General features: G+C 40.3%; 2 protein-coding genes, 2 long non-coding RNA genes and 1 other non-coding gene across 8 annotated transcripts; 2 read left to right on the forward strand and 3 right to left on the reverse strand.

The window, feature by feature from the left end:
* Positions 1–2,813: 2,813 nt before the first annotated feature.
* LOC130695862 (uncharacterized) lies at positions 2,814–3,548 on the reverse strand. The gene is made up of 2 exons (XR_009002484.2): positions 2,958–3,548; positions 2,814–2,880 (listed from the first exon to the last, which is right to left on the reverse strand). It is a non-coding gene; the product is annotated as an uncharacterized LOC130695862 (long non-coding RNA).
* A 101-nt stretch (positions 3,549–3,649) lies between these two features.
* On the reverse strand, positions 3,650–6,245 carry LOC130695845 (high mobility group protein 20A-like). 4 transcript variants are annotated; one of them, XM_057518913.2, is made up of 5 exons: positions 6,091–6,245; positions 5,671–5,851; positions 5,237–5,544; positions 4,934–5,168; positions 3,650–3,991 (listed from the first exon to the last, which is right to left on the reverse strand). In XM_057518913.2, the coding sequence occupies exons 2-5, from the start codon at positions 5,840–5,842 to the stop codon at positions 3,714–3,716; spliced, it is 993 nt and encodes a 330-aa protein (XP_057374896.1). In that variant the 5' UTR covers positions 5,843–5,851; positions 6,091–6,245; the 3' UTR covers positions 3,650–3,713. The 4 variants fall into 4 exon arrangements, with proteins under 4 accessions (XP_057374896.1, XP_059351476.1, XP_059351474.1 ...); XM_059495493.1 differs by lacking the exon at positions 3,650–3,991 and adding an exon at positions 4,239–4,527; XM_059495491.1 differs by lacking the exon at positions 3,650–3,991 and adding an exon at positions 4,239–4,530.
* Positions 6,246–6,474: 229 nt separating this feature from the next.
* On the forward strand, positions 6,475–7,982 carry LOC130695866 (uncharacterized). The gene is made up of 3 exons (XR_009002488.2): positions 6,475–6,925; positions 7,057–7,208; positions 7,274–7,982. It is a non-coding gene; the product is annotated as an uncharacterized LOC130695866 (long non-coding RNA).
* Positions 7,983–8,942: 960 nt separating this feature from the next.
* On the forward strand, positions 8,943–9,106 carry LOC130697078 (U1 spliceosomal RNA). Its single transcript, XR_009002786.1, has one exon. It is a non-coding gene; the product is annotated as a U1 spliceosomal RNA (small nuclear RNA).
* A 142-nt stretch (positions 9,107–9,248) lies between these two features.
* On the reverse strand, positions 9,249–11,965 carry LOC130695828 (angiotensin-converting enzyme-like). Its single transcript, XM_057518889.2, has 11 exons — positions 11,841–11,965; positions 11,502–11,775; positions 11,205–11,437; positions 10,949–11,140; positions 10,606–10,879; positions 10,434–10,542; positions 10,250–10,370; positions 10,010–10,168; positions 9,864–9,948; positions 9,639–9,773; positions 9,249–9,518 (listed from the first exon to the last, which is right to left on the reverse strand). Exons 1-11 carry the CDS (start codon positions 11,932–11,934, stop codon positions 9,314–9,316), a joined length of 1,881 nt encoding a protein of 626 aa, XP_057374872.1. The 5' UTR covers positions 11,935–11,965; the 3' UTR covers positions 9,249–9,313.
* Positions 11,966–12,204: the final 239 nt, after the last annotated feature.

Genomic DNA, 12,204 nt, shown 5'->3' on the forward strand with positions numbered 1-12,204 from the left:
TGTTATCCATGCCAGCATATGCAGGAGGAAAATTTGGTTTATCTGTAAATAGCCAAAAAAAGATATCTGAATAACAATCTATATAAAACAACAACAATGGGACAGAGTTTTGCTCATGTTACTCCATCAACTGTGTTGGCCATTTCGCCTGTTTACATTGCACAATAACTAAAGCGTCGTTCTGGGAAACAAAGTACAACGCAAATAAAATTACACACCTGTTTTGGATAGATTATTCGATGTTATTTTGTTGAAACAGTTTTGAAAAACCTCGTAGAGATGAAGTGGTTCATCATCACTGTTGGCGGCCATCTTGGCTCTGTATAGCGTTCCGACTATTTATCGACACACACACACACTCACACACACACGCTACACACACTGTACGCACGCAAGTATATCCCAGTAGTCGAAAATATTAAAATCACACAATTAGGTCCAAATTAAGCCAATAATAAATTGGCGTAAAACTAGCGTTCAACACACGATCCGAACCACCCGCCCCGTGGATCCACGATGGGGGATAAAATAGAGAAAAGTCGATTTCAGAGAGCAAGAGTGTTGGATGGCCGGGAGACTGTCATCAAGGAAACATCACACTCGAGCGTGTGTATCCCCCTCAATACAACACGGCGGCACGGAGCGCGCAGAACAGCACACAGCCAACAAAGAATATTTCCCTTCCCCCTTCGTTTTGTACTACTACGGTACTAGACGCTCACAAGCCTCATCTAACCAGACGGCGAACTGGGCGCATACAAAATGAAAAACAAGAACAAAAACAAGAACTAACATTGGATTTTTGTTCTTGATCGTTTTCAAGCTCGTTTAATTCGGTAACTATTCAACCAGGCATTGTTTCGTAAACATAAAAGGCCCTCAAATGTCTAGATTCACTTTGGTAATATTCTATTCAACTCGACATTGGCTTTCAGGGTATATTTCGCTCGGTCGGCTTGCAAATGGATTCTGCGAAGTGTTTCAACAAAAGGGTTCAATGTTTCATTAAGATTTTAGTTGCTCCGGAAAATAAACGTGGCTCTGTATTCACGCTAGCTTTAACTCACACATAAACTTTTTCTTTTCCAAGTCGTCAGAAGGGCAGTTCTTCACAAAAAAGAAACCAAATCTTCTCTACGCAAAAGACTGGCGGTACCTTTGGAGGGTTGCTTTATGACTAAAGTATTTCCGTTTCAAGACAGAAATCGTTCGGTCACTCAATGATCATTTTATGGATACGTCGGCGAAACGGTAACGCTGCGGGTAGGTTGATGATCAACAACCACCTCTTTTATGACGTCTACAGCCTTCCTCCGAAAAGAAAAAAAAACCTATACTCATAATGTAATGAAGAAAATGAGAGATCATAAACTAGTGAAATTTTCATCGTCACACAAAACCAAAAAATCTAGACTCTCTCTTTAATAAACCAGCCTGATATCATAAATAAAACAACAATCAGGATTCCAACGATGATTACATTGAACAAGAAGGGGATGGCACAAGAGCAGTACTTAAATAATGAACAAACAAAGCAGGGCCTGAGAGTCGGTTTGTCTGGAGCTCGCCGGAGCGGAAATGGCGATTAGTCTTTTTCTTGGAAAACAGCTGTTTGCTCGGCCATGGCCAAGGTAGGAATCAAGAAAGGTAGATAGCACATTTTTTATTGAACCTACTTAAAAAAACAAAAAAAGCTACTGCCATCGTTCAATAATTATCAACAAGAGGCTAATGAGCTCAACGTACCACTATGGCCAGGGGGATCTTCCCTCCTTTCCAGAAGCAAAACCTTATGGCTTGTTTACCACTATACTTTCATCGCAAGTCAAAACAACCATTGGCGAAGACAGGAAACTTCCTGTGTGCCAATAAAAGAAAAAAAAACATCTTGCATTGCCAAGTTTTCTTCTTTCCCAGTATCACAATTTCAAACGGCTTCTTCAGCGTAAAAAAAAAAAATCCCAACATTGGTGGTTACCCAAGATTTGGTTCTCGGTACTGAACATAATTTTTCGCGAAACATTAGATGACCGTGAAGCCGTTTTCTTTTTTTTTGCCTTTGTTTTTTTTTTTTTTTAGAAAAAAAGTGCCACGTTGTATTTTCGTACGGATCAAAGTATATCTGACGGTTTATAACGCAACGACGACACACCAAACTGAGGAGGATATAGAGACCGAGAAGCAGCAAATAAAATGAACAGAGTGAAAAATTGAGGAGTATCTCCAACAACAAATCAGAAAAAAAAAGTTATCAGGAAAGTGGTATTATAAAACGTCGCACACATAATGAGAGATAAGAGCAGGGATGGAGCCAACAGGGTGGTTGTGGGAAGGGATGGTGCACTGCTCAATACGAATGGAAAAATACGTCTGTCCCCAGTGAGATGTCAGCAGCAATCAGAAATAAAAGAGAATTCGACCAAACTCAACCAAATTCATCATCTAATAATATCAGAGCGCGAGATGGAAGCAAACCAAAAAGACAAATTCGGACGAGCAGACAAATCGCAAGAACTTCATCACTTGGGATCAGCACTTAACATAACGGCAACATGCGATTTAAAAAAAAATAAGGAGGGTAGGGGTGAACGAAACGAGCAAACAGAGCCTTTCAAAGAGCTAGCATGATCTTTTTAGGATGACCCAATGGCACACAAATTTTTCAATCAAACTTGTCCTCTTTTTTTCTCTCTCTCTCTCTCTTTTATTGATCGCTCTACATTCACCCGGAACCAGTTGGAACAACTTTTGTTTTATTCTTTATATCGAATTGTATCTAGTTGATTTCTGAATGTCGTATTGCTAGTATTTGTGTTTTTGCATCAACTGGTTCCGGGGCACACGGAACTTTTCCTTCCTATCGATATCCAGTATCATTTTCTACAAAAAAACGAAAAAAAAAAAAAATTAAAATCGCTAACATAAAACTGCGGAAAGGATTACAAATAAGGCTTTACAGAAAAAGAGGAAGATCCGAGGGCGAGAAACGTATCCGATTTTTGTTCAGTCTGAATTTCGTAGTAATGGGGGGATGAGGGGGAAACAAGCACACAAATCATACAACCAGATAGAATACTCGTGAAACGTATGTTAGGGTAAGGGTGAACGAGCAGGATGTTTCACGGTAAGCACGCAGGCAAAAGAATTTGCAAGTTTGTTTCTTTTCTTTTTCTTCAAGAGCCTGGAATCGATCTACTTTGGATGAGAAAGGAAAGTGGAGGGGGGGGGGGTATCAGTCGCACTACTATTTGTACTCTCACAACAAAACGTTGACCTATGCGGAAAATCAGGATTTAAAGAAAGAAAAACAATGTTGCCGCGCAGAGAATTCGTGAAAGCTTAGCAAGGATCCAACAGAATCGCACAAAAAAAATAATTAAAAAAAAAAACGTTTGGAGTTCGACGGCGTGCGATAGACTTGTAAGAAAACAGCCGACAGACTAAGCGGAGCGACGATAATGTTGGTTTAAAGTAGTAATACTTGTTTTCATTTTTCTTGCGGAAGATGAAGGGAGAAGAGAAAAGGAAAGAAAACTGTCAGTGTGGCGGGGGGGGGGGGGGGTGGGGGGGGGGGGGGGGGGCAGCTTTTTTTTGTTTCTCTCAAGAAAAAGCAAGAATGTTGTGCCAAGGAAAGGACAGATAAAAAGGTTCAGCGAAAGTTGTCGGAATTCGTACCTTAGCGGCTACTCGATTGGAATCAGATATAGAAACAGCTAGTATTTCCAGATTTGGTCCATTCTTAAATCTGAATAGATTCTGAAAGAGGTTGAGTCACCTGGAAGGGGCAAATGGGCAAAACTGTTGGCCAGCACATCGCGCAGGCTGTCGAGGTGGTGCTGGAGCGCGGCACTGTGTCGTCGCTGCTGCTCTGTTTCGGCTTCCAGTCGGCTGACGGCGGCTTGAAGAGTCTCGACGTGCTTCCGCAGGGCGCTGTTTTGCTCCTCGTACTCCGCCGATGCTTTCCGCAGCTGCCGCAGCTCTGTTTCTCGGACTAAGACGGGGCAGGACCATTACAGGGTTGTCAAGGGTTAAAAGGAATTTCTTTATGATTTGAATGGAAGTCAAGCCAAGTTGCACGAAACAAAATTTCGATTCTACTTGGCTTTTTACTCAACGGATAAAAATGCCAATGTGTCATAATCTTTGGCAATTTAGATCACTAAATTTAAAAACAAGACCTTATTCATTTGTTAATATTTAAGTGCACTAGGAATGAGCCACTACTATCACGATGCCGCTTCGCTACCCAGGCATTACATTTATTCATTCAACAAATAAGCTTTGGAATTAACAAAAAAAAAAATCCCATACAACTTCTTATCACTAGGTATCCATTTACGTAACCTTAATAGAGAATTCCCCATTAGACATACTCGAGGCGGTAAAGTTATATAACGGTAGCAGAATAAGAAAAAAGAATGGACTTAAATTTTTTTCATAGAAAACAAGTTTCTTGCATTTAAAAACGCCGTCATCTCAATTGCTACACGAGAAAATGACACATCGGCAGCTTGGCACGTTTAGCCTCTACTATTGATTCAATTTTTAAAGCCAAATCAAACATAACAGGGTTTGAAGGAAACGGTTTCAAGGTGGTGGGTAAGAAGGAATAGCCAGACCCATGCATTGGTGCAATGCTCACTAGATTAAAAATAGGCCAAGATCCATCACACTGCCTACAACTGTAATTTTTTTTGAACGCCCTGAGCGTAGGACACGGCTGGAAGGCAGTGTGATGGAGTCTTCTTTTAACTGTAACAGTCTCAAATTTGAATTTTAAAATTTCACGGTTACTGTTTCTTATCTTTTCACGAAAAATTGCTTTTACTTTACGTTTACCCTCAACAAACAAACAGCTCCGTAAAGACAGCCAACGAAAAAATGCATTTCCATTCAAAGCTACTGAAAGTTTTCTTTAAAGAGTTAGTCGTACCTTTGTTATGGTCGAGAAATTCTTCCGTGAAGATGGGAATGTCGAAAACACCGACTTGATTTCCTGACCCATCAGTACGGTGACCAGTGGCGTTGTTACTTCTATCGCCGTGCTGTTGATGCTGCCCTGGCTGCATATGTTGAACAATATGCAACTGTGGGTTGTAACTCTGGATTTGTTGGATGTATGGCTGCGCCTGGACTTGGCTGTGAGATGAATGTGCTGCTGGTTGTTGCTAAATAATTGTAACATAAAACAATTCATAGTACTTTCGTAACATAAAAGCAAAACACACAAACTTACCTGTGACTGAGGTTGATGAGTGGCTTGCATAGCTTGTCTTTGCTGTTGCTGCAAGTGCAACTGTTGTTGAACATGTTGCTGTTGTTGCTGTTGAACATAACTTTTATAGGCCTCTGTCTGTTGATATTCTTGCAGCTCTTTTTGATAACGTTGGCGGTCTTGTTCAGCAGCTTGCATATATTTCTGTTTTTCCTCAGCAGGTAATTGAGTCCATTCTTGGGCCATAATTTTCATAATGTCAGCAAAACCTGCACTAGGATTTGCAGCCCGAACCTGTTCTCTTCTTTCGTTTAGAAACCTCACATAACCTGCAATCACAAATATTTTTCAATCAGTGGATTTCAAAACTTGTAAAAAGGGTACGAAAATAGTATGGCGAACAACAAAGTATACAAGCATTCCACTATAGCGGAGATGACTTGAACATTACATACCGTTTACAGGTTGACGAGGAGCACCAGGGCCAAGATCTTGGTTCCTTTTCCTTTTTTTGCTGGTTTTGCCTGCTGTTCCACCTCCTCCACCCCGATTTTTTATAGTTGGTTCAGGATTTGTGTGTTGCTGGTGCATATTTGCTGCATTAGACTGCTGGTGATGGCCTTCCATTACTTATACCTGCAAATGTTGACAAATGTTTTGATTGGTCAGAAACTTTGCATTCAAAAAACAAACACGACCAAACGCACACTAGTTAGGCACAGATAATAGGCGAAAGAACTAATAAACCCAATCTAATCGATATGCGTCACTTTTGAACGCCATTAAACCGATGTTGTTTGGGGAGTCCTTAACAGGTCACTACCTCCTCTAAACCAACATATTTTAGACCCAATTGCACACTTAAGATCTGTTACCTCGAAGAGTAATGCATGTAGATCAGAAAAAGGCCGAGATTCCAGATAAATTGTCTAAATTCGGAGGGTAAAAAATCCGACCACGAGGCGTTGTCGAAGAACGAAAAGAAAGCTTGCTAGAAGTAGTGGGAAAAGCGTGCATCATATTGGAAGCGGCGTTGCCATCTTTTCATTTCTCGCGCTGCGTCTATTTCGACGCTTGGTTAGAAAAGGTTTGAAGTATTTGTTCCGTAGTTGCTACGGAAATCACTGATTTCCAAAGGGAATCATAGTAGAGATATTTTTCCTCTCTCTTCATTTTATTAGGAATAAAATAATAATAATAATGAACGTTTCAGCCACCATTCAGTATACATCACATTGCATAAATAGACACAGATAGAGGTTTCAGGGCTCCAACATACTGCAGCACATGAAATCCAATCTGACGTAATGGGTCTCGATTGGAGAAAGCTTACTCATCAAATCCAATATGTGGTTACAAATTAGTCTTCTCTAGTTTATCACTTCTTTTGCAAGTTTGAATCTTTTAACTATTTCATTTTGTCACATTCTAACTGCTTACAAATTTTATTGGGTTTTAACTTGCAAGTTTGACTTGTTGCACACGCATTTTTAGCCTTTTACGCTAACCCTAGATAGATACTTGTTGAAAATATGTTGACTAGAAAACAAAGTAACAGACAATAATGGATTTCCATTTGGTATGAGTGGCTCGAGTCTTAGCTTTTAATTTTATCTTCGGCCCTATTCGGCAGGTTCGTTCAACATTGTCAGCAGACAACAAAAATTTCTTTTGGCGGGAAACTGGACATGCCCTTAAGACTCAAAGAAGGTATGAACAACTGTTGTACAACTTTCAAATAATTCGAATTCATTCAATAACAGCATCGTTATCCTTGAAAAATGCAGAGCAAGTCACGTTAAATGAAATATGGTTTCTTTTACAAAACCAACTTTATCCAGGTGATTTCCGTTAGGCGGGAGAAATGTTTCTGCAAAGGATTGAGGCATTTAACGAGCTATAGGATACGTTCACGTGAAGTACAGATCATATCAATTCGGAACATCAAGGATAAAAGGTTGAAAATCCAACTTTTAACAAGAAAACACAAAAGGTACCGAAGTTGAAACAATTTCATGAAGTATTGTTTATCATAACACGCAATGTTTGTTTCGACAGCTGATTTTACGATGGCCTTGATCCGTGAATTATATGGGAGGTTCTTGTATCAACCGCTGTATTATGCAAGCGCTAGTGTCAATGACCATTGGGGCAGCATATGCTTGATTAGCGGGAAACACTGAAGCCTGTTTCTGCCTCTATCTGGCAATCGATTCTTTTTCCAAAAAACGGTGAACCCAGCTTGTTGGCTGCTCTGTCATAGGTGAAGTAAATTTTACGTGAAAAGTCGTACTGACGAAAGGCTAAAATGAGGAAATGAATCCGCCACGATTGGAAAACTTAAAAACAAAAGGCCGATCAAAAACTTCTTTACTTGAAAGACGGAGCATGGGTATCTAAACCTGTTTTTAGTATTTCCTGGACCTAGACAATCCACGATTTTTATACGTACAGTTGTAATTTGCAGCTAATATGAGACTTTCATGCAAAGTGGGCGTGATTCCATCGGTTGCTATGTGTGTAAAATTGCTCCGCCAGTTGCTAGGATCGGAAGACTGAAAATTTACCTTGACCCACAATATCGGCCTGTAATTTTGAAATAAAGGAAAATCATAGCAGCAGGAGTTCTGATCTCCGCTATCCAGGTACATTTCCCCAGGTCAAATTTGTTCAACGTCCCTTTGGGCTTTGTTCTCCGACATTAGAGAAAAAAAAAACGCCAGCCGTTCGATGTGCCACTGACCGTTTCTTGAACTTTCCAATCACCTTCCGCCTTTTTAAAGAAAAAAAATAAAAGATAAATTCAATGGCGATTAAAGAGAAGACTATTCGATTGGGCAAGTGTTCGTGGTTAGAAGTAGCACAATGGCCAATGAAAAATAAATTTGTAATATTCATGTTTTTAATGCTTCTCCCAAATTATTGAATTGCTTTGCATTTTATTTTCGTATTACAAACAGCAAATTTAAATTCGAATCCTGAATTATTGATAATTTTTAAATCTGAAAATGTGCGCCATCTGATGGTTAAAAACGAACTTTCCACACATAACGTGAGCGTCCTGCCTACAGGATCGATAAGCGAGACGATTGAGGCTACAATCTTCTTACATTATCTTTCTACTAACGATGCAATCTTCTACCGTAAACATTTTTTATAAATTTAGAATTTTTCAACCAGCTGTTATGAGTCTATCTGCTGTGTAGCCAAATTCAGGTTGCGCCGCTGCCAACCTAGTTTATTATTTATCAATTTCAAAACAAAAAAAATATGCAATTTTATGTACAAAAACAATCAATCACTTTACTCCGACGATCTCTTTGTTTTGCCGTAAGTCTTAGCATTTTTGCCGCGTCTTTGTTAAAAAGCCTGATCTCAGTCGCAGCCGACCATATGCTATGTATTAGCGCCACTTTCTGTGAACGCCCTTAGGCGGGCAGTTGCCTTCCCCCCCTCTGTCTCAGATGGTACCGATTGAGTGGACAGAAATCTAGAATAGTTTTTGCTGAATAAATCGTACTTTTCAAAATTTCAAATGATTTTGCAAAACAAAACACATTTGTGTAAATGAACATTACAATTTTTCTTGTGGGGTATCATTTGATACAGTTTCAGTTCATTTCAATCCAAAGTTAACACCGTAAAATGGTAAAAATACTGCGTAGCTTTACCAACCTTGTTTGACAACGCGTACAGTACAAGTACTACTTCGAAACCAGCAGAAACCATACTTACCTGGCTCAGAGGCAACCATGATCACTAGGGTGGTTCCTCCAGGGTGAGGCCCTACCATTGCACTTCGGATGGGCTGACCCTTGCGATTAATCCAAATGCGATTAACTCGGGAGTACAATTTTTGGTAGTGGGGGGCTGCGTTCGCGCTGTTCCCTGATATTCTAATAAAATTCAATCGATTGCTACTATAATGTTAAAGGGTGTATTCTCTCTTAAATTCTACCATTCTTGGCAAAACTTTTCAGATGAGACGACTCTAGTGTTGGTAAATGAGATAATAGCGACACAATAAGAAAAAGCTACAGAGTCAATATGCCTTATGTACCGTTTTTAACACTTACAAAGAGAATCAAAAGTTTGCCGCTACATTATCGACATTATTTGCACACTGAAGTCTTCATGAATATCGATTGTGTAATTCAATCGACGATTCTCGGACGTCAACCATTCGTGCAGCGGTCGGTAATAATCCATCAGCGGTCGCGCATCTATTGTTGGATTTTGCTCGTGGGTAAGTACTTCAAGCGCCACTTTCCAGGGCTGACTACTGCCCAAAGACAGCATCTCTCTATAATCCACGGAAATAAGTTATAGCATGTTAAAATAGTTTTAAGTTTTACTTTTCATTCTTGCTAGAATTTTATTTGTGCATTCCTGCTTTTAACTAAATTAAGTTACAATATTGTACCTTAGGCGATTTCCTGCTTCAACCGATCCGTAAATGTCACACTGGTTAAGCGGTTTTCCGAAGCGAGGCCCTTGTTGACTGGCGTCACACAGAGCTTGGAAAATTTGGACTTGAAGAATGCTACTTAGGAAATATCTGGTCAATAAAATCGTTATTAAATGAACGGATAGCCAAAAATGTAATTGTTTCTCGAATTTTATGTAGAGACGCAGGGTCTCGATCTACCTAATATAAGGTGTGTTGCTAACGATGTGAAATTTGCTGGCAGGATCAAAATCTTTTTCCGAACGTGGGATGGGAGGTACTATTCCTGTTTTGAGCAATGACTGGTTAAACCCATTTGAAAACGTTGCTTAGTATTGGAACATTACCTTGATATTTCAGCTTCATGTTCCACCAAACTCGATTGTACTGGTCGGGTTTGATTTCGCCTGCCATGACCGCCCATCGCCATTTCTCCAGTGATAAACTGTAGGGTAGAATTGGTATCTTAACTAGGGCTTGTCGGAGAAGATTGACAATTTCCAATTCTGAGAATACAATTAATAATTTTGAATAGAAAAATGTAAAGATATATATCAGCAAATTACTAAGAAGCCCTAATTAAATACCTTTCTGATTAGCGTTGTCATCCGAGTTCAGAAATCCTAGTCGTCGACGATGCTGGGTCGTCATTGCTGCATAGATAATGCTGTCACCGATTGCTTCATGGAAAGCCGAGCTGGCACCGGACTATATGCAAATTAAGATCAATTCATGTGAGGTATGTTTTCAACATAACACGTCAAAACTTACACGAAAGAGAAACGGTTGATGACTGTAAGCCATAAAATAATAAAGATGGCCCATTTCATGATGAAGTGTGTAGAAATCATCTTCGTTGATTTCGCCGCACATCATCAGCCTTAAATAATAGTAATAATAATAATAAAATAAAGATGCATCCATGAAACCTATAGATTAGCACCTGACGTCGTCCTGGGAGTAGAAATTGGTAGCCGAACCGTGACAAACTGGTTTCCTGCCATCCTTTGGCCGAACAAATTGCGAACGGGTCCAAAAATTCTTGGGCAGCGGTGGAAAACCAAGTGATAGAAAGAAATCCTGTGCCACCTCCACCAGCTGAGTGAACGAAGAGTAGCGTCTGCGCAGGACTTGTGTGGCCTCCTCGCCTCCCAAAAGCGATGCGTTTGGCATCAGACGCGGTAACAGCGGCTCCCAATTTTGCGCCCACATATTTCCTAAGTTGCATTTCAAATTTTTCATTGATTATAACAAAAAGATAATAATTCCTGATGGCTCAAGTTCACCTAAAACGTGGGCTGGTAGGGGACGATCCGGGCGAACGGTACCGGTTTTATCGATGGCGGCCAGACGACCTCGAACGAACGCGTATAGTTGGATGTAAAGCGGTTGAATTGTAGCAAATAAATCATCGACGACATTTTCCACATTTTTTATTCCCAATTCGTTCTTCCATATCTCACTGGTATCACTAAATCCTATATCATTTTCCAAAACCATTACTGATATTCGAATGTAAGGGGGATTCAATGGAACAATCACCTGCTGCTTGGACTCCCAAGTTGTTGATTTCGATCATGCGACTAAAGAGTTCTTTAGACGGCGGACCAACAGCATCCCGCCAACCGGTCCAGGCATCCAGCAACACGGAATAGTTTTGCGATTTGGCCATGAGCTCTTTAATTTCACTCTCGCCAGTATAATTGCGTCCAGCCACGTTAACAACAGCTTCCGAGTAGATGGCTTGCAATCGCGCAGAAGTTTCTACCAATACCCTACGCAAAACTGTCAATGTTAATCAAGAGGATTCAAAATGGCATCCGAAAAAATCTAACTGACCTGGTCTGTTCTTCGTTTAAGACTGTTCCGTGACACAACCTGGACATCATTCTCTGCTGGGTCCGGGTCAACAGGCTCACCACCCATCGCTTCCGCAGTTGACACAAGTGCTCATTTAATGCAAATCGAGATTGCTCTTCCTTACTGAATTCCTTGATAGCTTCTGTTGTTCTGTTCGTGTGGATTTGCCACGATAATATTGCATGTCTGTTAGCCCCATGTTCGAGTGCTCGATTCACACTCGACAGCCATTTCTCGGCAGATTGGCGATATTCTTAGAAATTTTAAAATTCCTATTACAATTGCGCCAATGAATGTTTTTTAATACACGTCAGTTACCTAAAAGACGGTTACTTGGAGTTGGCGATAGCTGACAAGCGACCACGAAGAGCAACAATAAGTGACAAACAACTAAACGGCGATCCATGCTCATACAATCCGCTCCGGAGAGAGGAACGAGCCCGACTGTCACTCGCTAATCCCAACACCTAGTTGCGTCCCATTTTCAAACATATTGCGCCATTTTGAGCTATAGTTTGATGATAAACGAAGCTAATCTATCTGCGGTTTTCCTTGATGACGCGTTTCCAAGCTAGCTCAAATTTTTCGCTTCTTTACACAGAGCTTTGAAATGTTTGTTTGAGGGGATCTTGGTCGATAAGAAATGACCACAACATCCGAAATACAATCGCGTATAAAAATG

The sequence above is a fragment of the Daphnia carinata genome, chromosome 5, assembly GCF_022539665.2.
Source record: "Daphnia carinata strain CSIRO-1 chromosome 5, CSIRO_AGI_Dcar_HiC_V3, whole genome shotgun sequence".
Lineage (NCBI taxonomy): Eukaryota > Metazoa > Arthropoda > Branchiopoda > Diplostraca > Daphniidae > Daphnia > Daphnia carinata.